General features: G+C 41.8%; 1 protein-coding gene across 5 annotated transcripts in view; it reads right to left on the minus strand.

The window, feature by feature from the left end:
- The window catches only part of Sv2c (synaptic vesicle glycoprotein 2C), a 183,634-nt gene that overhangs the window by 96,568 nt on the left and 63,074 nt on the right, over positions 1 to 23,992 (minus strand). For 2 of the 5 annotated variants that reach the window (XM_031360011.1, XM_031360010.1), the window contains one exon: positions 5,594 to 5,774. In XM_031360011.1, coding sequence (XP_031215871.1) covers positions 5,594 to 5,774 — 181 coding nt within the window. Of the gene's footprint in view, positions 1 to 2,964; positions 3,406 to 3,614; positions 3,796 to 3,822; positions 3,859 to 5,593; positions 5,775 to 23,992 lie in introns of those variants that run through there. The other 3 variants (XM_031360012.1, XM_031360013.1, XM_031360015.1) reach the window with 3 other exon arrangements.

Here is a 23,992-nt window from a genome sequence, read left to right on the forward strand (position 1 = left end):
ATCCTGCCTCAAAAAATAAGGCAGAGAAGCAGTAGAGGAAGACATCCAGACTTCAAACTGTGGCCTCCACAAGGGCACCCAATGTATACAACACACAAACACACGTGTATAAATAATATTCTAACTACTTTAATTATAGCTTCTTCACAGAGTAATTTTCAAACAATCTTTTATCTTCACCTTCCATTTTTGTTAGGAACTGAGAGATTACATGAGAACGTAAGGAGGAGGTTAAAGAATCATTGTAAATCGACATGTTCTACACAGATGATAAGCAAGACCCCAAACCCACCGGGATCAAACCCTAGCAGTTTTTTATTCAGATGAGCATTAGGGGCATATGCAAAAAACAGTGGATGGTCTAGTCTATGCCAGGCATCCCAATCACAAATAATTCACAAGGAAAATAACACTTTAATCCTTACTTAGAACCAACAAATTGTGTGTGTGTGTGTGTGTGTGTGTGTGGCAGGTGTTGGGGGAGGCATTGTGCTGCCAGCCAAATTACATAGCAGTTTTGAAGTAATTGTTAATGCTTTAAACTGCATCCATAAATTAAAAAAAAAAAAATCAAAGTAACAACTCAAAAGATGTCAGTGTCTATTTTTAACTTTTAGTTTCTTGAGAAACCTCCACACTAATGTCCATAACGGCTGTACTAGTTTGCACTTCCATGTGAGGCAACTGTGCCGCTCTTGGGCATGGAACCAAAGGGTACACTTCAGAGATGCCTGCACATCCATGTTTGTTGCTGCTCTAGCTTAAATGAAAGAGCACAAACTGCACACTCTCTGAGCAGGCTAGGTTGATACAGAGAATGAAGGTGTGATGCTGATTCAAAGGCACATGCTTGTTATAATAAATCAAGAAAGAAATAACCAGGAGAGGCACACGTCCTGGGAAGGGACCTCCTCAGCCAGGGGAGAGCTTTAGTTCGCCAATCTCCAAAACCATAATATAAAAAAACAATATTTTTTGATACAGAAAGTTATTTTCTCAATACTATGTAAACTATAAAGACAGTATGTTGTAGAAAACTTACTCATTTGAAGACACTGATTTGTAAACATATAATTTGGGCAACTCTGAATTGCTAACCAAAGATAGCAAAAACACAGTAGCAATGCCAGTCTTCTAATTTGTTTACAGCCAGTGTGCTTCCCCTAAGCCCTTAAATCTGTGGATACATATGCACTTGCAGAAGCAGCCTGGTGCCACAGGGAGAAATGGCACAGCCACAGATCAGGATTCTGATGCCACCTTATATACAAAAGCTCTCGTAGCTCTTAAGAGAGTTGGAAAAACACATTCCCTCAACACCTAAATGGCTTCATAAATATAGAAGTGATTGCTACAATTATTTCTAAGTCATTAATAAAAGCACACAGATATAATCATTCAGTCACTTGTAAACATCTACTCGTCCTCCCTCTAAATCTCTACCCATGCACCTGTCATCTGTCTATCTGCCCTCTACACTTTCAGGCTCTGCATCAGACCATCAGTTGTTAGAGCTGTAAACGACAGCATAAGTTTCCACCCTCAAAGGGCTCCAAGGATGAATTCTAAAGGTGCAGACGGCTAATGTGTGACCATGTGATGTTCTGAGTGTGGAAGGTATTTTGCCCCATCTCTTTCCCATTGGGACCAACACAACTTTTATCATAGGGTAGTTTGGGAGATAAGGTTTGCCAAAAAGGTCAACCTTTGCATTAAAAAGTCTTGTAAAAGGCACTGTCTTAGACAGTAACTTCCAAAAGAAATATAGAGTGAGCAGAGCCACTTGCATAATTATTTTATAGAAGAGATACTAAAATAAGGAAAAACATCAGGCAGGTTGATCTTAATATATGTTCATTTACCCAGCATATTTGAAATATTATCATTTAACATATATTAAATGTAAAATTGTACATGAGATGGTGCATTTTTTACATGCACTAAGTCTTCACATTTTAGTGTAATATATCTTTGCACTTACAATAAATACATTGCAAATCACATTTAAGGCATTTGTGGCTAGTTGGTGACCAGGTTGAACAGCAAATTTAAGAAAGAAATACTCGTCTGTATACAGTTTGGTTTGAGAATAGTTTTCAATTAAATACATCCCAAGCACATGCTGGGAAAAGTCATCCCTATCAATTTTCTGAGGTCAATGATCTTCCCAGATTGATCTGTTAAAACATTTAGGAGCAGGCCTGGAGAGATGGCTCAGTAGTTAAGAGCGCTAGCTACTCTTTCAGAGATCCTGAGTTCAATTCCCAGTGATCACATGGTGGCTCACAACCATCTATAATGGGATCTGATGTCTTCTGGTGTGCATGAAGACAGAGCACTCACATGCATAAATAAATACATCTTTAAGGAGCAGCAGCCATCATGTTTAGGTTTTGGTGTCATACATAGTCAAAAATCATTTCTGGTAGAATCTTAGATACAGCAAGCCTGGTGGTTATGACCATAAGTTTTTGAGCCTGACATTGTGGGTTTGGAATCTGGTTAGATCACTCATTGTGTGCCCTTGAGTAGTTACCACAACTTTCATGTGCCTTACCCTCCTCATCGATAATAGATAGATAATCATAACTGCATGATAGTATTTTCTCATGGGGACCAATGAGGTTTAGGTGAGTCAAGTCACAAAACCTGCTGAGCCCATCACCTCTCACAAAGCAAACACAATTCAGGTATTTGACAAAGCATATTTTAAAAGTCATAAAATAAAAAAAAGCCACACACATAATTTTCACTTTTTCACTATGATCAGCAAATTATTTCTTAGGAGAAAACACTATTGAGCAGAGTACTATATAGTTCTAAATAAAACTAAAAATCAGAAACCCCAGGGGCAGTGGACCATTTGGAAATAACAGCCTTTCTCTGGCTTGATTTTCTTTAATTAAGGGAAAACATTTTTTTAGAGTGCCTAATTTTTTAAAACGGTTACGAAAATAAGCTCACGGAAGAATCGTAGTTGGTGGCAAGGAATTCCGCACAGCCAGAGTGTTCCTGCTGGCCCCGTCAGCCAATGGTCAGCTCATGCGTACTGCGCACAGCTGTGAAGCACACATGTCTGGGCTCCGCCCACACTGGGAGATGTGACCCTTCTTTTGTTTCCAACACACAGGAACAAAGCCATTTCACTCTAATCTCTGTTGCTATTCTATCTTCCTCCTGATCATCATGCTCAAGAGTGCCAGACCCTCAGTGAGCAGCTCTCAATTCTGACATTGCCTGCCATCCAACACATTATCATCCCCTTAATTAACAGTGACTGGAAACAAATAATTTAATTCCGGGGCAAATGAAAATGAATCAATGGTGCCAACTCCATTTCCCAGCTTTCTAATCTTCTGTAACAACGGATAAGAGGGACATGTGTTGCCTTGGTGTGAGATTCATCTGAGAAAATAAAAGATAGATGGACAATGAGTGAGGTCTTACTCCTTATCCTCAACAAACACTGATAAGCCCAGCAGGGGAATCTTTCTTTGGACAGAATAAACATTTAAAAACCACAAAGACTATGTATGTCAGCTGAAGATATGACTCAAGACTCTGCTTGGTGAAAAGAAAAAAAAAAGCAGAAATCTGAGCATGGTAGTACACACCTATAATGTCGGCTCTGGAGATGCTGAGGCAGGGGGATCATGCGCTAGAGGTCATTCATTCTGAGCCTCATAGTGTGACCCTATCTGCTGGGTTGGGGGAGATGAGAACACACTGGAAACATATTTGTCTATTTAGAAACGGTGAAGCCATAAGCCCAGGCATAGCTCTGTCTAAACTGAAACCCCCTCATGTCCCTTTTACACTCACAAGCAGAATTCAAGAGGAAGCCATATAAGCCTTGGATTTGGAATGTCCTGGTGACTTAATTATGATGTCACAAGTTAATGGGACTGATGGTAACCATTCCTGATTCTAAATCTGCAACATGCAGGGTGTGGGTTTGGTGACTGGGACTTCTCTTTATGTTTTAAAGTTTAAAATAAATGCACCTGTCTGGTAGATGCTCTGGCAAATGGTACCCTGCCACTTCCAGGTACATTTCTCCCAATGCAATATTCTGGAATCTTAGAATCAAGCAAGCACAGGATGGAGCTGGGGCCTTCCTGGTCCACCGTGAGCCAGATCTCAGCTAATAAAATATTGATGTCACTTTGTTCTACTAGAATTCAGTCATTGTCCAGTAAATTCTGAGAAGCCTATTCTCTTTTATTTATTTATTTTTCTTGAAGTATAGTCATCCCCTTTGGGGAAGACTGTGAGAAATATGTACAAATTAATCTTCACTGACATAGCAGCATCCTTCCTCAGAGGGACCTGGCTTTTCTCTTAAGCAAAAAATTTTGGGTATGTAAAGTGGCGCCAGCCTGGTACTTGACTGAGGAGCCATGACCATTTTCAAAGACGTGAGTGAAAGTTTTGCTTATACGGATCAAGTAAGAATTTAATAGCTCTCCATCTCACTTCTGGATCTGCTTCAGAGCCAGGTCAATGCTCTACTGGGTCTACTGTTCTGATTATAGCTTGTTCTACTGTCCCTTACAGTATCGTGACTATCGTCCCTCAGGCAGTTCGCATGTGGAGCATTTATCCTGTATATGCAAACTCTTGTATCCTTTGAGTTTGCTCAGCATACTGACAATATTCTGAAAAATATTGGTTGTAGGTGAATGAATGTACATATGGAAGAGAGAAATGTGTTGGCCAGAGAAATATTCTCTGGTTTTGGTCCAGGAAACCGTGGCTTGCTGTGGAGGCTGTTGAGCAACGGTTGGTGGTAACTTTTCAAACTCGTAAACCACTCTGCATCCCTTACTTCCTTACAAAGCAACTACAGTGCCTATTAACATTCTGAAAAGAGTATCTCTAAGTTGTCGACTGGGAGGCAGAAAATTTCTATTTCTACAAAAATTTCCTTGTTAAAGCAGAGTTTCTCATAGTCTTATAATCAGGCCATGGGTCTTTTCAGCACACATGGACCCAGAGGGGTAGTGTGTGTCTTGATCGCTTTCAAAAAGACAGCTAGGTCATTGACTCTCCTATGCCCCTGAGCATGGATAGTAGTACAACTTTAGTTAACTCTGCCCAAATCAGGAACTTCCAGACAGACTTACTCTACCTCTCAGGGTAGGCTTTCTCTGTAGTGTAACACATGCAGGCCACCTAGACCAATAAAACCACAGTTATTTGAGATAGCCTAATCATGGATTTAAGAGTCGTCCTTAAATAATGTGAACCGTTGTAGTAGGTACAGGTCATTCTTACTTACATCTTCAAAAGAAGCATATGTGTCCGAATGTTTTTACTATGCAATCAGAATTCTAACTTAAGCAAAAACCAGCCTCCTGTAAGCCATTTATAACACCTCCCTGCACTGGGAACATAGGTGTTTCAGTACCTTCGTGAATTTAAACGCAGATAACTACATTTCTAAGAATCAACATTGTAGCTTCTTAGGCTGATACAAAAATAGAAGAAATATGTTAAAAGTTTCATTCTTGGTGCTGAGATCTTATAGAGGGAAACCGTGTGCAATCATGAGCAAACACATTACTTTAAAATATGAAGGAGAAAACCTTACCCGAATCCAGAAAGCAAACGACAGAGGAGAAAGAAGCCGTAACCTTGGACAAATGAAGAAAGGAAGGCAAAGAATCCGTTGACAGACATGCAAATCAGAAGGGACTGCTTCCTTCCCACTTTGTCTGCCAGTCCTCCCCAGAAGAACGCCCCCACCATCATCCCGAGGTACACTATGCTGCCTGCAACACACAGAAAACAAAGGAGCAGATCAGAGATTGGGAACAAATAGCACATGTAACAGCAAACGAGGCACAGAACACACTCCCCCATTTTGCACAGGAAAAAGCACTGCTGAAAGCGCATCCTTAGGGATGCAGAACTCAGTCCTCAGATTGAAAGTCAGCCCTGCTGGGTCTTCGGCCGCCCTGACCCCGCAGACGTATTGACGGGAGGTATTTCCTTTCCCACCGTGTATAGAGAAGACAAGCTGGTCACATTCCACCCCAGCCTTATGTGAATGGGGAGGTTATGGGGAGGCGTGGAACATCTCGTGGTGGTCCCGGAGTTTGACCCTGCATTTCTACTCCCCCAGTGTATCACCATGACAAGGACACGATGAGAAATGAAGCCAAGGGTCCCCAAGGTCAAATGGACCTCAAAACCATTTCAAATCTCTGCTTCCACCCAGAGGACCTGTGCTAAGGCCAGACCTTAGCCCTTCTAGATGATTCTGTAGCTGCGTACTTTCTAGTCCCTCTTGAATGCCCTGGAGTTGAGGAAAGTGGAGTGGAATGGCTGAGTTGAGGAAATTCAGGGCAATCACAAGGCTTAAACATAAAGAGTTTCTAGTTCTTACCACCAGAGAAGGCTCTTAGAACTCAGGGTTCAATGAGAAGAGAATGTCTCAGTGTGTTGGGAAAAGTTAACGCTGACTTTGATCGCCAAGGAAAACAAGTGGAAAATTAGGAATAAGATGTCCTTGCTGTCACTGCAAGCAGACACTTGAACTTTCTAATTCACTCTCCTTTAAGAAAAACGAACCTCTGTGGGGATGAAACAATGTGAGATGTTGCAAATGTCAGTTCAGAAGCCTCTCTGAACCTGAAACACCTAAGATAAAAGAGGCCAGTGAAGGTTTCTTAGGTCTAGATGGGGATGTAACTTCAGTTTTCATCCCTTTTCTTTCCTCTCTGTCTCTGTCTCTCTCCCCCTATCATTTCTCTCTCTCTCTCTCTCTCTCTCTCTCTCTCTCTCTCTCTCTCTCTCTCTGTATCATCTACCTACCCATCATCTACTCATCTGTCTGTCTGTCTGTCTGAACAAGATCTTACTGTACTTCCCTAGAACTTACTATATAGACCAGGCTTGCCATGACCCTTCTGCCTTACATTGGTGCTAATATTGCTAAGATCATAGGCATGAATCATTTATTTGTCCAAGCACTATTTTTAAATATACACTCCAGATAGTCTGACATTGAAGTAAGAAGGGGAAAAAAAAAAGACTAATTTACTGGTGTGATTAGCTTCAGAAATATCCTGTTTAAACGTTCACATCCTCCTAATTATTACTGCCCACATAATTGATGAGTCAATATGAGTCTCAGAAGGAAAACACTTGGCCTGGCCTTCTGACCATCGTATCAAGAAGGAGGATGTGCTTGTACAGTCACAGAGAAATGGTAAGTGTCAAAACAGCTGTGAAATCTGACTCTTTTCTCACCAAAGCCACTTTCTAGTCAGACTGCAGAGAGGTGGAGCCTTTGTCCATGGCTGACACCATTTTCTCCTTACTATAGGTCTAGACACACCCTTCCCCCTTCTCAATAGAGATTACTCATATCAAGAGATCTGAAGTGATGTTATTTCTCCACCAGTGAAATGAGCCAATTCAATCCAGATTAAATATAGTTATAAAAAGGCAGGTTTATTGAGAAGCTACTCTCAAGTTGGATTGAAAACACTAAGCCTTGGGGATCTGGACCCTCCATTGGGAGAGTCCTTTGGAATTCCCCTTGGCCTGGGTTAAAACCTGGTTCTGCAGGCCAATGCCTAGTGCCAGAAAAGAGCTATTTTAATTCCCAGGATACTCCATTACCATTTTGAATATCACCACTGTTATTTCTTCTAAGCTTACCTTAAAAATGCTTATTATGCTCAAATCAAGAAGCAGGTGATATAAACTAGGATCTCTAGCTGTTGAGTTTGATTGACCTCAACCTTGTTCCTTGTAAGGAAGTGAATCTGCGTGCCACAGGCAAGGGAAGTTAACCTAGGTCTCCTCCACCCCCTAGACTCTAACCATACCATGACACCCCACTTCCTCTATCCTCTCCCTGCCTTCCCCACCATGAAGATATCTGGATATTTAGCCTCTTGAGAGAACACAGTTTCTGGACTGAGTAGCTTATCAAAAAGTAAGCCAAAGGGTAAAATCCAGGCTAGACCTTCCATGTATCCCTAGGGATAAATGGTCAGAATTGGAACAATGGTGAAGTAGGTAGCCATCTTGAGGGTGCTGGGTCCCCCATTAGGTTCTATCAGAGTATTTTAAAGAGCATGTTTAAGGAGTCATTTGTCCAAGAGAGGAGACATGGCTTCTGATAGAAGAGCCAGCAGGGGAGAGAGGCTGTCAATTCTCACTTGAACTCTGGGGAGACTAAGAATGGAACATGCAGGGGCTGGGGTCAGGTTGGAGGGATAGTGCTTGTCTTTAATCCCAGCACTTGGGAGGCAGAGGCAGGTGGATCTCCAAGTTTGAGGCCAGCCAGGTCTACAGAGTGAGTTCTAGGACAACCAGGGCTGTTACACAGTAAAACCCTGTCTGGAAAACACAAGGTAAAATGTCAAAAAGGAACATGTGAGAGAGAAGACTCAGGATGGTATTGAGGGTCTCCACAGCTGGCAGGTTTATCACAAGAGTGTAACACCAAGCTATATCTTCCTTCTATTTTTTCTCTGGTTACAACATGCTTAAGGATCTTTTGTGGGTTATGTTTACTTAGTGTTTGTAATTCATCTATTCCATTGGGCAAGTTATGGGAAGGATTACACCTACCAAACCGCTTATTTGAGAGAAGCACATGGAAATTGGACTTCTCATTTGTTGATCATGTAATCTAATTAAAGACAAACATTTTGAGTGTTCACAAAGGACACAGACTGCACTTCCTACTTGTGTCCACCTTGCTGCTTTGTATTTATGGTATTGTACGGGGAGTCCTTGAGAACCCTGAGGAGCTGGACATCCTACCTGTGCGCCTGCCTTCTCTGCTCTCTGTGCTTCTGCCTTCTCGGCTTTGTTGGTTAGGGTTAAGAAGGACCTTCAACCAGAGCCCCTCATTTTAGAAGTGAGAAGACTAGAAGTTGTAAGAAGACAGAATTTGAAATTGCATCTTTTAGATCTTTGCTCTTCAAACTATGTCTGACCCTTGGGCCAAGGACTTTGATAGAAACACAGGCTCTTGGGCTTTCTGAGGCTGCTTGGCTGGTTCTTCACTTGAGCCTGATCCCTAAGTGACCTGTGTGCCCGTGTGAACTTGAAAGTCCTCTTAGGTTGGCATGCTTTCCACAGAAACACCCTCAGAAATAAATTTCTTACTTAGTGTCTAATATGTGTTAGAGGGGAGAAGATACAGGCTGCAGGCTGTTTTGAGAAACTAGATCTTTGGGTTCAGATTCCATCTTAGAGAACCTGACCTAAGGTTGAATTCAAGTTAACTAACAGGCTGGTACCCAGCACAAGTTTCCAGGCTACCACCCAACAAGACCTGTGGCTAGCACCAGTTTCCAGGTTATTCCTCAACAAATCTGCACCTCCAGGTTACAAGTATACCTCTGGTACTTCACTTCCTAAAAACTACCAATCAGAAGGAAAATAGAACTTAAGTGTATGGTTTGGTTCCAGCACCAGCCAATTATATTAATGACCATAATGGTTCTCCAATCAAATGTGTGCCAGGCTAGATACCCACTTTTTGCCTCTATAAATGCTTACCTGAACCTGGAATCAGGGCTGCACCATCATATTCTACTGTGTTTGAGATCTTGGTGTGGCTCAAACCCCAGCTTGAAAAAGAGACTCTAATTCAATTACATCAGAATTGGCTCCTTGGTGGTCTTTTGGGGTTCACAAACCCTTCCTGGCACAACATTTCTACCCCTGAAGACACAGGGTAGTCAGAGCTCCCTTGAGGAGCTGAAGCTCTCAAAAGGTTAAGCAGGGGTAGTAGACACAAAAAGACTTTTGCTTTGGACATGGGATCCTATGCCTTTGATCCTCCGAGTTCAAGGCCAGCCCAGTCTATAGAACAAGTATCAGGATAGCCAGAGCTAAACAGAAAAACCCTACTGTAAACATTCCCCTATTAAAAAAAGAAAGGGTTGCTGCCCTGGGACCCATCTTCTTCAGGTCCACAAGCGAGCCTTAAGTCTGACTTTGGAAGAGTAATGGAAAGACTCTGGACTGTGACTCTTGTGTTTTTTCATAAATCTATTTAGTCCAGTGAGGCCATCAGGAGGTTGAACCTGGCCTGGTACAAAAGCCTATGCTCCCTTTCCCACAATTCTGGTGAAGGCCATTTTTGACCAGACAAGTGTCTTAGTCTTCAGAGATGAACCCCAAGGCCTGAATATGACTTCCTCATCAAGGCGTTTATTAACAAGAAAGCTGGTTCAATTTGATGTGATCATATCCTCTTTCCCCTGATAAATATCACATTTCCATTATGTCTCGCTAGGCTACTTTTGATTGCTTCTGACAGTCCCCAAAGGGAGTCACATCCTTTCTCCTAACATCAGTTTAAACCACATTTAAACAAAACAGAACCCTTTAGGAAATGAGCTACAGTTTTGTTTCATTTCGTTTTGTTTTGTTTTCTCATACTAATTGCCAATTGGTTTTTAAAAATGGTTTTAAACATTTTGGTTATCTATGATTAATGGGTGACTTTAGAATTCACTGCACCATTTAGAAACTGATTTTCAATAAAAATTTTCTTTCTTTTTTTTTTCCTTTCGAGACAGGGTTTCTCTGTATAGCCCTGGCTGTCCTGGAACTCACTCTGTAGACCAGGCTGGCCTCAAACTCAGAAATCTGCCTGCCTCTACTTCCCAAGTGCTGGAATTAAAGGTGTGTACCACCACTGCCTGGCACACTTTTTTTTTCTTTTTTCTTTTCTTTTTGGCTCAATGAAAAGTTTTCTATGGTGACATGCTGAATTCACTGGGGAAAATAATCTCCATGAGGCAACAATGATCTTACCTGCTGCATGGAGGGTTTTTTTTTACATTAAAACTTCTAAGCCAATGTGTGAAAAGAGTCATTTTGAATAAAAATAACATTTCTGTAAATGTTTAAAAAGACTAGTATAACATAGCCTGTTATATTCATAGAAGAAAAAATACTGTTATTGCCAGAATTGTGTTCATTATTTCTATTATTACTTCTGCCATAAGCTGGAGATATACTTATTTCCTTCAAGTAGAGTTTCCCCCCATAAACCCTGGATGTGCCTACAACACAAGCTCACCAATAGAGAGTCTCTTCTTGACTAAACCTATCCAGCTAGGCTCTTCCCATTTCAGCTAGGTCCTGACTTTTGGCTACTTTCATTCCTCTCTACATTATTCAATTTTAGCAAGACTCCTACTAAGTCAGGGTTCTCTGCACATAGTGACATCCCTTGATACCTAATCAGGCTCCTTACTTGTTACCATCCCCCAGCAGATGTCTACGTAGCCTGGTTTGCCTTCAGCAAGACTCCAGCTAGATTGACACAGTGAGAATTCCTCCTGCCCTATGCTTTCTTCTCTCACTAACTTCCCACCCATCTCCAAGGATCCTTGGAACTATTCTCTTTGGCTGTAGATTCTGACTTTTCCTTTTAGTAGGTATTAAGCCCAGCTTCCCCACTGCAGCGATCCCTATGCCTACTGGGATGGCTGGCATACTGTCTTTTAACAGTAAGAAACTTAAGTAACCTTTAGCTTAATACTACTTAGCTGTGATTTACTTACCCAGCTCACTAAGTTAACCAGCCTCACCCTACCCCACCAACAAGCACATTAGGACTGGTCACTGCAAGCCTTTAATTCTGACTCACTCTTCTTTCTTCTGCTTCCATGGGTAGCACTCCGTGATTACCAAAAGCTGGCTGCACATGCACCTGACCTGTTCTTTCCAGTTCCTTTTGTTGTTAATTACACATTCGCTTACAACTCAATCTCATAAATGGTGAAATGGGCATGAGAGGAATGGAAACCATTACTATGAAAATGAACTTAAGACCCAGGAAAGAAGACAAAGGTATCGGTGCTGTGAAGCAAACATGGGCCACATAATTAAAGACCTAAAGAGGGAGTCCATGTTTAGGCTGAGGGTCATATGCCTTATGGCTCTTACTCTACATTCATGAATTATGAACCTGAAAAGTCAAGGCTACGTAGAGCTGGGAGGATGTAAAAAGACATTGGTGAACTCCAGATTGACAAGCGCTTCTAGTGTGGAAAGGCTGTTCTGCACTCAAGACACGCAAATGAGTGTATGCCAGCATGTGAAACACTCACTTAAGGGCTTGTGGGTATTATGCTCTGTGTTGACTTTTCCAATACCAACTATCAGTTATGATTCAGTAACATAATGCAAGGTTTGTGAAGTCATTCTTTGTGCTAAAGGAAGCCAGGCTTATACAAGTCACTGGGACAACCCCCCCTACCCCCACCCAATCACTTGCTAATAGGTTTGTCTTATCACTAAAGGAAACAAAACTAGTTAAGACCAGCTCCATGGCTCTCAGCCTCTCCCTCAGCAGTTCCCTTTGGGAAAGATCCTGCATCAGACTTTTTAATCTATACTAGAAAAATCCTTGGAGTGAAGTCAAAGCATCCAAACCTAGTTTGAGTCTTTCTTTGATAATTAGTTATAAGGTCTTAGGCCAGTCTCTCAGAGTTTTCCTGGGTCAAATGCTTGTACTAGGCTGCTTGTGTGGTTGACCCTTCAAAGATGACTTAGCTTTCTGCTTTGGTCTTGGGGTGGAACTCTGCTATTGCTTGTTTCTGCCACATCTTCCACATCTGTCCACTTCCCTTGAAGCTTCCACATCTGCTGCACAGTGATCAGAGTCCCCAGACCTTCAACAATGTTGTCTGAATTAGTGCAGGCTTCCCTTGGCCAAACACCACCATAGTCCCTAAAAGTATGATCTTAGTAGCTTGTCCCCAGCTGCCAATCCCTATCCCAACTCAATGCTCAGATGGCTACAAGTTTCTTCTTTATCTATAATTTTCAATTTCTTAATACATTTCTGTTTAAATTCGGTGCTTGAAGTAGACGAAATTAAAAAAAAATGTCAGTCAAGTTCAGCACTTACTCATTAGACTAAATTCACTGAAATGCTGATAAGCACCAAGCCTAATGGTAAATACCTGTAATCTCAACACTGGGTTTGTGGAGACAACAGAATCATATGTTTAAGGCTAGCCTAGCTATCTAGCAAGCTCCTGTCTCAAAAAAGAAGAAAAAGAAAAGGAAAAAGAAAAAGAAAGATACTTAGAAGTGATCCCATTATCAAGGCAATGAGAGTTGAGGAGGGAGAAAAAGGAAAGGGAAAACTTAATCAAAACAATGTATTTTTTTGAATTATTTCTCCCTTCCCATCATTTACCACTCTGAATATTACACCAGGCAACAATGAGTTAAGTGCTCAGGCCTTGAAACAGATAGCCTAGATCTGTCTCTCTCATTCCTAGGCCCATGGTCCTAGGTAAGTAAGTTACTAAATTTTTCTGTGCCCCAGTTTTCTTCTCAGTATAATGGGGCTAATAATAGTTCTCATCTCAGAGGGTTTCTGAATGACCAAATGGGATAAAGCAGTTTCTTAACTGGGTAAACCATGGTTGCTCAGTAGCAGCAATTGCTAATGTTTCTATTGGTGAGGGGTAGAAAGGAAAGGGGAAAAGAAGGAAGGGATGCAAACATTGACAAGAGGAGAGGAGGACCATGGACTGACAATGTCTAGCCTCCCTCAGCTCAAGGTCTGAAAAGGAGCTACTTGAAACAGCTCTGGAGAAATAATATAACTTTTAAAATCTCAGCTATACAGGCATGCAGATGCATGTGCAGGAAATCACACACACCTTCAGGTACACACACTCATGTGTGCACACACAGATGTGTTATTTTTGCAATTAGAAACTTTAAAGAATTCATCATTAATAAGTTTTACCTAAACACAATCTCTCACTTTATTTCTTCCTTCTTTTTAAATTATTTATTCACTTATTTTCAGGTATGTATTGTAGTGCTGGGGACTGAATTCAGGGTCTCATATATGCTAACTAAGATCCTTACCACTGAGATACCCTGCCATCTCCAGTTTTCAATTACTATTTACAGTAGCCACCAGTAGGAGCCATTATATGCTCAAATATATCTGTGGACTTTGACAAAGTCAAATAGAACCAAGGAAAATAAACCCAAAACATATGAACAGGGGCAGGGAGTGGCTTTTGAATTTGCACTGGAGAATATTTACAACAAAAGTCAGCTCACCTTATCTAGAAAGAACTGTAAATATCAGGTGCCATCCACTGCATACTTCTGACTCCCATTTGGAAAGCCTGACATTTAAGTGTGTCATCCAGGCAGAGGCAGAGACTGTCTGCTTATATGGGCAATGCTCCCAGTTCACCCAAATCCACCTGGGCACTAAACAGCATATGAAGGTCAGAGACATTTTGCCAAATCCAGTGAGCAGGGAGACTAGATGGAAGTCCAGTCTATTCTCTAATATCTCTGGTCAAATGGCTAGGATATAGCATGCTTGTTTGGCAGGAGAAGAGGCAGTAAAATGTTCTTTACAGGCATGTTCTTCCCACCCTTGATGCAGGTGATTGCAATGCACTTGGTATTTGAAGCAATCATTATAATTAGAATAACAACAACAAAAACAGGTATTAAGAAAGAAGGTTAATGTGAGTCTATTCATAATACGTGCTGAGCACCACATATTTACCACACAATGGGAACTCTGCTTTTCAAGCTTCTCCTACCCCAAGCTGTTAAGCTGAGGAAGGAAAGTGGTAACTGAATCCACTTTCTTGATCCAGCGGGGGGTGGGAGTGGGCAGTGGTCACTAATTATCACATCTCTTCTTTGAGTTCCGGCTGCAAGCCAGACATCTTGCTAAGCAGGAGGCACAGAGAGGGGGAAGAAAGGCCACCAGATGTGAACAAGACATAGCCTCTCCTCTTCTGCAGTTCACTCTGAAGTTCAAGACAGCTTTAAATCTCGACGTACATTAGAACCATCTGTTATGTGACAAAAGTTTTCCTGGGGAGATGGAACACACACATCTTCTCATCCAAGATAGCAATCCCATGACAGACCAAAGAACAGATCCCACCAAAGTTCAACTTCGGTAAACCAATGAGTTTTACTCAAGTTACTTACAGGAGTATTGGTGAGGGGTTATTTACAGGAGTACAAATGACTCAAAGACAGCTGCATCATCAAGGCCCTCCCCAGCATGGGTGGCAGCTCACAAAAACTGGGAAATATGAATCACACTGCACACAGCCTGCAGGCAGCTCAACAGATTGGAGAGTGGCCCTTCTAAGTGAGTCTGGTTTAAACTTCTTCCAGGTAGCTTAGTCCATTTCTGCTTCTTCCAGACAGCTGGTTTGATCTCAGAGTCTTCTTTGCAGCCTAGCTTTGCTCCTTTGAGAGAGAGTCTCAGCTTTTACTGTATACTCTGGCAGGGAAGGGACCTAGTGAATCTGGTTAGTTTCAGGGACTTCCTGAAGCTACCATTTTGAGTTGTTTACCTTCCTGCTTAAGGAGCTTCTCTGTAGCATGGAATGTTTCTGTCTCTGAGGGCACTGCTACACAACACCTTCTGAGGAGGCCAGATGTGGTAACACACACATGTACTTCCGGTGCTCTGAACACTGAAGTAGGAATATCCTAATTTCAAAGCAAGTCTGGACTGCATAACAAGTCCATGTCTCAAAAATAAGCAAAGCATCTAAAGGGGTTCACCCAGGGATTCTGTGCCTACACTAGGCTTAGATAAATGATATCTTTAAAAAATTTTCCCACATGATTCTAATGTAAAGATGTGTCTTTGAACTTTTCTTTTCTTGCTAAAAGTAATTACCATAAAATCACATGTTGTAATTAAAATGAGTGCATTATGCTTATGGGGAAAGAAGAGAAAGATCAGTTTAACTAGTTCTAGGGACTAGTTCTGTAAAGCTCCACAAGGTGGCTGTACTGGGTTTTGAGTTGGGGGCAGTGGGGAGGAGTTGGAAGTTCTTTGAATATGTAAGGTAATGACGACCCACTGGGACCAGCTGCAGGGAGACAGATCAACTTTATTTGGAGTGATCCAAGGATTGTATGATTTTGGGGATGAGTTGGAGGTTGGAATATCCAGGATGGGCGTGGGCAAAGGTCATTGGCTAAAGGCTTAAGGTACCGATGCTTCATTAATATGGAGAAGCATTTGAAAGGCGAATGACCTGAGAGGTCAGGAGAACAAGAGACTCAGCTCACAGTGACTGCACTTCAGAGAAGCCAAAGCACACAGCTGAGGGAATGGACTCAGAGCAGATAGATGCAGGGCAGATTCAGGGGGCAGGTGGAGAAGCCCAGGTGAGAGGAGAAAAACGATGCCATTTTGTGCCTTGTTTCTTGAAAACACATTAAAAAACCCAAGTTTATGAAAATTATTAATCTCTTGACAAGCCAAAGAATAACCAAGGCAATGAACGAGCTTCTCCCAGAGAAGTCTTTGTTATGTTTTCACAGTGAGGAAGCAAGGTACTAAATTTAAAAAGAAACCATTATTTTAGTGGAGCAGAAATAGAAAACAAGTTTTCATCAATATGCATACTGACTCTCTCAGTACTCTACAGCAACAGAAAGCATAGGGGGCCGGGGTTCTTGCCACTTAAGCCTGAGCATTTCAGGCACTGGAAACACGACTATGATACCCAGGGAAGTAGGTCTCAGAGTGAACTCAAAGGTTAGCACAGTGCTCAATCAATAAAATTGGAAATAAGTCATCCAAGATCCATTCCTGAGAAATTATCTACAAAGTTTTTTTGTTGATGTCCATTTTGCCTTTGTTTTGAAGTTTATGTGGTAGGCATCAAGATAACAAGAAGAATTCACAGCAATTTTTATGTGTTAGGGAAAATATATCAGCATTGTGATGCTCTGACATGACCTTTAAAAACCTTAGGCCTTTATACAACGTGCTTCAATCATATTCACCAACAACAATCCCTCAATTCCTCCCAGTAGGCAGACAGCTAGGTTGTCAGTCCAGGGCACTGAATGTGTAGATGCCCAGTACGTAGCCCACTCCTGGCAGGTAAAGATGAAGTGAAGTCAAGACAGCGTTTCTTGATACCTGAGATTTATTTTGTCATTAATGCTGAAACATCAAACAAGGACTCCTCCACTTCAAGCCATCAGAGCTGTTGGTTATGGCCAAGGAACGTGGGCCACTACTGCTTCTGTGGGGTTATGATGCCACACAGGTTTTGTTGGGGTTCATAGTTGCTGTAGGTGGGCAGTTCCATTGAATCCTTCCTTCCTTTGGAAGCTTGTGAGATGCCTTCTGGTACCATGGAAGCTAGTCCTCAGACAAGAGGCAGCTTGGATCCTCCAGGGCTTGTCTGAGGTGCATGGTGTCTTCATCAATAGGGACTTATCTCCACCTCTGGGAGGCAGCTAAAGGCAATGGCATCAGTGAAGGTTTGGCTCAAACAGTAATCCTTCTTGTCATAACTATGCAATTGACAGGGATAATGTGAAAATAAAATTCAGACTATAAAATCTTGAGTGTCTCGAGAGAGTGTTATAAATTACACACTTAAGACTTGTTGCCTGGAGAAGTGATTCCCAAATGTACATGTATACAAAAGACATTGTGAGAAATTTCCCAGCAGCCCAAAGGGAAATGAGAAAGGAAAGAACAATGATGTGGTTCTTCCTGAGAAGAAGTTGCTCCTGTTGGAAGATGGTCTTTTGCTCTAAGGGCCTGTTCTCCCTCTTGTTTTATGTAAACATGGCTTCTATCTTAATGCATTTGACAGAAGCAGAAAGAATAAAGTGTGCAGTAACAAAAATTGCTAATTTTCAATTCTTTAGCCAAGTAGACATCTTCTGTATGTCAAATCATCATTTAAAAAGTTATACTATAAAATCCAAAAGACTCAGAAGCACTAATATAAGATTCCCAATGGTGGAAATAATCTTTTAGAAACACTGAACTCTGAAAGGGGGTTAAAGAAAGAAAATTCCTTTGCCATTGCATGGAAGAGAGTAGAGATGCCTCTTACATGCAAATGCAGTGACTACATAACACTGCTGTGAACTTTGTGACATCTGTGCCTAGAGGTACACTCTATGCTGCTTGTCTTCTCTATGATCTTGATTGACAATTTCTTGAGCCAAATGAGTGTAGCAGAAGTGGTACCGGAGCTTCCTTGATAAGGTCACAAAAAGCCATGCAACCTACACCTTCTCGAGTAGGACATGTGCTCTTGGAGGTTTACTTGTATTTGTGAGTCTGAGTAGCTGGAGGTTGCCATGTAGATGTTACCAGTAGCTGCTCTCCTGCAAAGCTGCACCCACAACCTGATGTGTCCACAAGGGGAGATGCCTTGTGGAGTGCCGTGGGTTTGGCAGCCTCAGTGGACAGTTTCAGCTGTTGGAAATAGCAATTTTTAGGATTTTCTCTCTCTTACATTTTAATTCTCTAGCTACCTGAAAGACATTTTAAATGATTTTTTCTTTAGTTCTACTCCCCCAGACTGGTTCTGAGCACATCCTGTCAGAAAACAAGTTGTCTGTGATTGGGCAAACATTTGAGCTTACCGTCATTCTACTGGGTGAAATCGTCAAACAATGGTGAAGGTCACTAGTGTCTAAACATTCACTCTTGAACACAGTGTTCAATTTACCTTTTAATTAAACCTGTATGTATAGTCCTACTTTAAAGATACATCCCTTATTTACTTATTAAATTGTCAGCATAAGATATGGAGAGGCAGCCAGAGCCAGCCCTCCTGATCCTCCTGCCTCTGCTACCCAGGGCTGGGATTAGAGGTGTGAGCAACCATGCTTGGCTCTAAGTTCTTTTTTAGTCTATTTAGACTTAATCTGGGCCATTTGGCAATACAAACTTTATATCTTATGTTTCAGGTTCTTTCTTGCTATGGTTGGCAAATTTTAGCCTTCAGAAGGTGTCAAAGGCTCATCCACCCCCCACCCCATTGCACAAACAAGGGCAAAACTGAAACCTGGAGACTTAAAAATGAGGCCAGTATCACTGGTGAGGGATACTCTTTTGGATCATCCAATTTTCGTAGAACTCTTTCTCCTATGTCTCCCATTGTAGCTCCTGGCCTTCTTTCCCCACCCTAAGAACTGCAAGGTCTCTAAGAGAGGTTCCTCAAAAGTTAAGTTAACCTTATTGTTTAATGGATGATGGCAGAAGCCCCTCAACTCTTGATACTGAAACAAACACCTTTAATGTACATTACAATAGCCGTAACCAGGGTATCAGCATTTGGTTGCCTGACCGGAAAGGGATGAAAGAGGTAACTTATGTCTCCCTCCAGCCCATAGGTTACATCAGATGACCAACAGGACTCCAGCTCAATAAGGCTAGAACGATTCTAGCTAGCAAAGAAGAGTGAACTGGGCTGTAAGAGGGGTCTTCAAACTATGTGTAGGGAAAGCTCATGAGCTAAAAAGTGTTTTACATTTGAACACTAATATTATTACATTTTATAATACTCTATTAACATTTTATTATTTGATAATTTCATACAGTGTATTTTGATAGCATCAATTCCAACTCCTCTTCATCTCACTTCACCTCCTTAAACTCCTCCCCCATTTTCATATCCTTTCTTTTTATTGTTTGTTTGTTTTCGAGACAGGGTTTCTCTGTATAGCCCTGACTGTCCTGGAACTCACTCTGTAGACCAGGCTGGCCTCGAATTCAGAAATCTGCCTGCTTCCCTTTCTTTTTAAATAAAATAAATAACCTACTAAGTCCAACTTGTCCTGCCCTAACACTCCTAGATATGAAAACATCTGTTAGAGCATGGTCAACCTACCCAGGACCACGCCCTTAAAGAAAACTGAAGCCATCTACCATCCTTAGCTTCTCAGTCAGGGAAGAGGACCCAGGAAATCTACTCTGCACTAGGATGTTGACTGGCTTGACTTGTAGGTCTCGTGCTGGCAGCCACGGGCACCACAAACTCATGAAAACAGTGGTCCTATCATGTCTGGAAGCACTGCTTTGCTCCAGTTCTCCTTGACATCTAGCTTTGACAATCTCCCCCAGCCTTTGTGAGGATGTTATACAGGTTCCATTTGTAGCTGAGCCCAACACTGACACTAATTCTCTGGGCTTCTCTGATGAGATCTGGGTGTAGAGATACAAATGTAGGGGGCAAACTCAGGGGATTTTGTTTTCTTTTTGAGACAGTAGTCTTGTGATATAGCCCTGGTTAGTCTAGAACTCTCCATGTAGACTAGATTGGCCTTAAACTCACAGACATCTGCCTATTTCTGTCTCTAAAATTCTGTGAATAAAGGTATATAATACTCATCATTATGCCTGGAATATTTTACATTTTAAGAAAGAATTATAATAAAGAAAAATATGTGTCAGAAACTACAGGTGGCTTTAAACTTAAAGTATCTATTGAACTATCTGGCTCTTCATGGAAGGTTCCTTAATTCCCTAGTCTGCCCCAACCTTTGTGCCTGAGCCATGGCCAAGAGGATTCAGTGTACCTGTCTTGCATTCACTCCATCAGAGGCACACATATCCTATTTGAGGAGAGCAAACACGTTATGGAACTATCATGTTCTTGCATGATTTCCCCTCTTCTCTCAGCATAAATGCCAGGGGCCAGGATGTTTCATAAAATGTGACATCAACATTTTTGTGGACAAAGGTTTGTTTGATGTTACTGATACTGTTGTTTGTTTTTAAGCAATACCTTTTTTTTCTCAGTTTAATTTCTTATGATGTCACCCAGATCTGCAGGATAGATCCATGACCCTCTTTTGGAAAATTACTTCTTTTTGAGTGACCCTGCTATTTCTCCACTAACCAACACTACTGTTCTACTAGAATTTTTTCTTTTTATTGTTTGAGAATTTCACACATGCATATCATGTGTTTTGGTCACTAGCATAGTTTTCATATCAAGTCAAATGATCTCACTACTTAGCATGCTGACTTGCCTTTCTCTAACCCTTCAAATTCAACATGCTGTTGCAGCGAGGCCTGGTTTCCATGAAGCATGAGCTTCATCTTGTAGCTTTCTTAAATGTTTCATGGAACTCATTATGAACCTTATTATCAGTATCATATTTGGTTGACACAGGATTTACTCACACCTTTGCTAATCTGTCATTGGCTTGGTGTAGTGGGTGCAATCCTGTGTTACTAATGGGAAATATATTGGTTTTATTCTATCTTCTCTGATCCAGCTGTTCTCTCAGCATCAGAAACAAAATCCCAACTGACAGGCCTAAGATAAAATATGCCTTTATAAACCTTTCTAATACTCATGATTCCTGGGTTTTCACCTTGCCCTCTTCAATGAAAGGGTTCTTATGAATATGGCACCATGTTCAGATGCTAATTCAGTGTGCTAGTCAGTCACACATATCTGAGCTAGCCTTGTAACATCAGTAAACTAGAAGACTTCCATTATATCACCATGGTGATTCTGGGAATTGGGATGTTTCTGAACAGCTCAGCATCCTAACCAGCATTCCCCAAAGGCTACCCACCCAATGCTCTGGGATTAACTTGTTTCTGGTATACATTCAGGGCTTCCTTCCATTATACACATGCCTTTATTGTGCTATGTTTTCTTTCATTCTTAGTGGAAATGCCTGGCCCAGGAACCTAGCTTGGTCAGCAATACTTTATAAGCAGTAAAGAGTAAAAAGTCAGAGGAGGTCTGCAGGTAACTCATCAGGGTCTGTGCTCATTCCCAAAGGATAATGAAGCAATGGTATTTAGATAGCTGACTTAGAGAGCAGGGCAGGGCAAGCAGGGTAGGAGGACTTCTCATCAAGGTCAAGTCCATTACTGGAGCTTTGCTGGACCATTAGTTTAGAAGTACTAACCCCTCTATGGCACATTACAGAAAAGGGAGTTCGTTTATAGCTTAGGAGAAACTTGAATACGAGAACCTTTGTTCTCTGCCCTCTCTACCGCAGTACACATCAGAATTTCTTCAGGAACCAGAGGGGTAGGAGCCAACCAGGAAAGGAAGAAGCTGTTGGCCTCAGGTCATTGCACAGGAGAAACAAGTGGGGTGAGAGAAGCCAAAGGAAAGAGCTTGGTGTTGAATTCACACTCTGCCTCCTTCAACAGCCTTCCAGATGAGACTCCTGAGCATCTGGTCCGTGATCGCCACTGCTCTTCGGCTCTCTATCATATCTGATCCAATGATATTTCCCATTTAATTACCCTTAGATGTATCTAAAAGGACTGTTTCTAAAATTTTGTGGGAATACTCTTTCCTTCAGCCTGCTTTTGTTGGTGGCCAGAATGGGAGAAAAGTTCTGCGTATCCTTGTCTGACCTATATGCAAGATGGGGACAGAGTGATGGGGGTGGGGTGTGTGGAGCAGTTCTCAGAGTTGTGCAGCCAGGGGCTGAGTCAGTTCAAGCTCAGACTGTGGAATTAGACCATAATTCAGGCTGTCAAATTAGACCATAAGATGTCACATCCTGAAGACCATAGAGGGGTAAGGGGCTCACTTATGCATTTAGGAAACTCAGGAACCACTGCTGTATCTTAACCAGGCTTTATAGGGGATGTGTATTCTTTGCAAGGAGAAATCTATGAGAGAGAACATAATCCACTTAGACTGTGAGGGTCTGGCTGCCCTCTGTGACTCCACCATGAATCCTCTCCTACATGCCAGCCATTTCTATGCCCCTCATACTGAGTTCTTGCTTTCTCTGTGGGGTCAAGTGTCTCCTCCAGGTTGATATCAAAAAAAAGAAAGCTTAAGTGTAACATGGTTGATACAGACTTAGGAGCTGGGTATAGTAGCACAGGCTTCTAATTCCAGCTACTCTGGAGGCTGAGGCAGGGTATTTCAAGTTAAAGGTCATCCTGGGTTACACAGCAAGTTTGAGAACAGCTGAGGAACTTAGCAAACATCTGGTTCAAACTAAAACTAAGAGCAATGGGTAGGACGAAGGCTGGGGAGGGGTATAGTTTAGTGGTAAAATGCTTGTCAGCATACGCAGAGCTCTGGAGTTAATCATCAGAAGCACAAACTAGGCAAAAAGAACTGGAAGATGCTGGATCCTGAATCCCAAGTTTCTTCACCATCACCCATGTGTTCTGGTTCTTAATCGAGCATTGGACTTAGCCATGAAACTTCAGGCAAACTGTCTTCTCAGATCTTGTTATTTTAAAACAAGAATTATAACAGCGTCTTCATCATAGTGTTCATGGTTACTTGAATGAGTAACCTATAGTCTCCTATAAGTCTCAGGCATTAAAATACTTAATCCCTAGTTGGTGGAACTGTTCAGGAAGGACTGGAGGTACGGCTTTATCAGAGAAAGTGTGTACTGGGGGCAGGCTTTGAGGTGTCAGAAGCATACACCATTGCCCATTGCACTGTTTCCTGCCTGTCGTTTGAGATCCGAGCTCTCAGCTGGCACTCCAGTCGCTGTCTGCTGCCTCTGACGTCATGTACTCTAGCCTTGGAATTGTAAGCCTCAAATAAATTCTTCGTTCTATAAGTTGCTTTGGTCATGGTATTTTATCACAGGATAGAAAGTAGCTAATATAGGGTAATTATGAGGAAAAATAGGTAATATGTATAGACATGTATCTGGCAATCAGTAAAACTTAGACGAGCATTTGTTGCTATTATTAGCCTGGCTCTCCCGTTTGTTAAGGTAAGCCAGTGGTGCCTACTTTCAACTCTTACAAAAGCTTTGGACACGCACATGCAGCTCAGAGAATCATGGCAGCTAGGTGGCTCACCCCACCTACATACAAATCAGTCACACCTAAGACCATCAAGGTACAGAGCCAGGGGAAATACAGAGATGGGAAGGACACTTGAAACAGGCAAACTATTCATTTTATAGGTAAAATTAAAGCTAAAATCTGCTGTGCTGATAGTTTTATATCAACTTGGCACAAGCTAAAGTCATCTAGAAGAGGGAATCTCAATGAAGACAATGCCTCCATAGGATTAGGTTGTAGGTAAGTCTGTAGGGTATTTTTGTAATGAGTGGATTGATAGTGAAGGGCCTAGCCCTTTGTGAGTGGTGCTGTCCCTGGGATGGTGGTCCTGGGTTCTGTAAGAAAGCAGGCTGAGCAAGCCACATTGAGCAAGCAAGTACATAGCACCCATCTGTAACTTTAATT

Source organism: Mastomys coucha, unplaced genomic scaffold (genome assembly GCF_008632895.1).
Source record: "Mastomys coucha isolate ucsf_1 unplaced genomic scaffold, UCSF_Mcou_1 pScaffold8, whole genome shotgun sequence".
Taxonomy (NCBI): domain Eukaryota; kingdom Metazoa; phylum Chordata; class Mammalia; order Rodentia; family Muridae; genus Mastomys; species Mastomys coucha.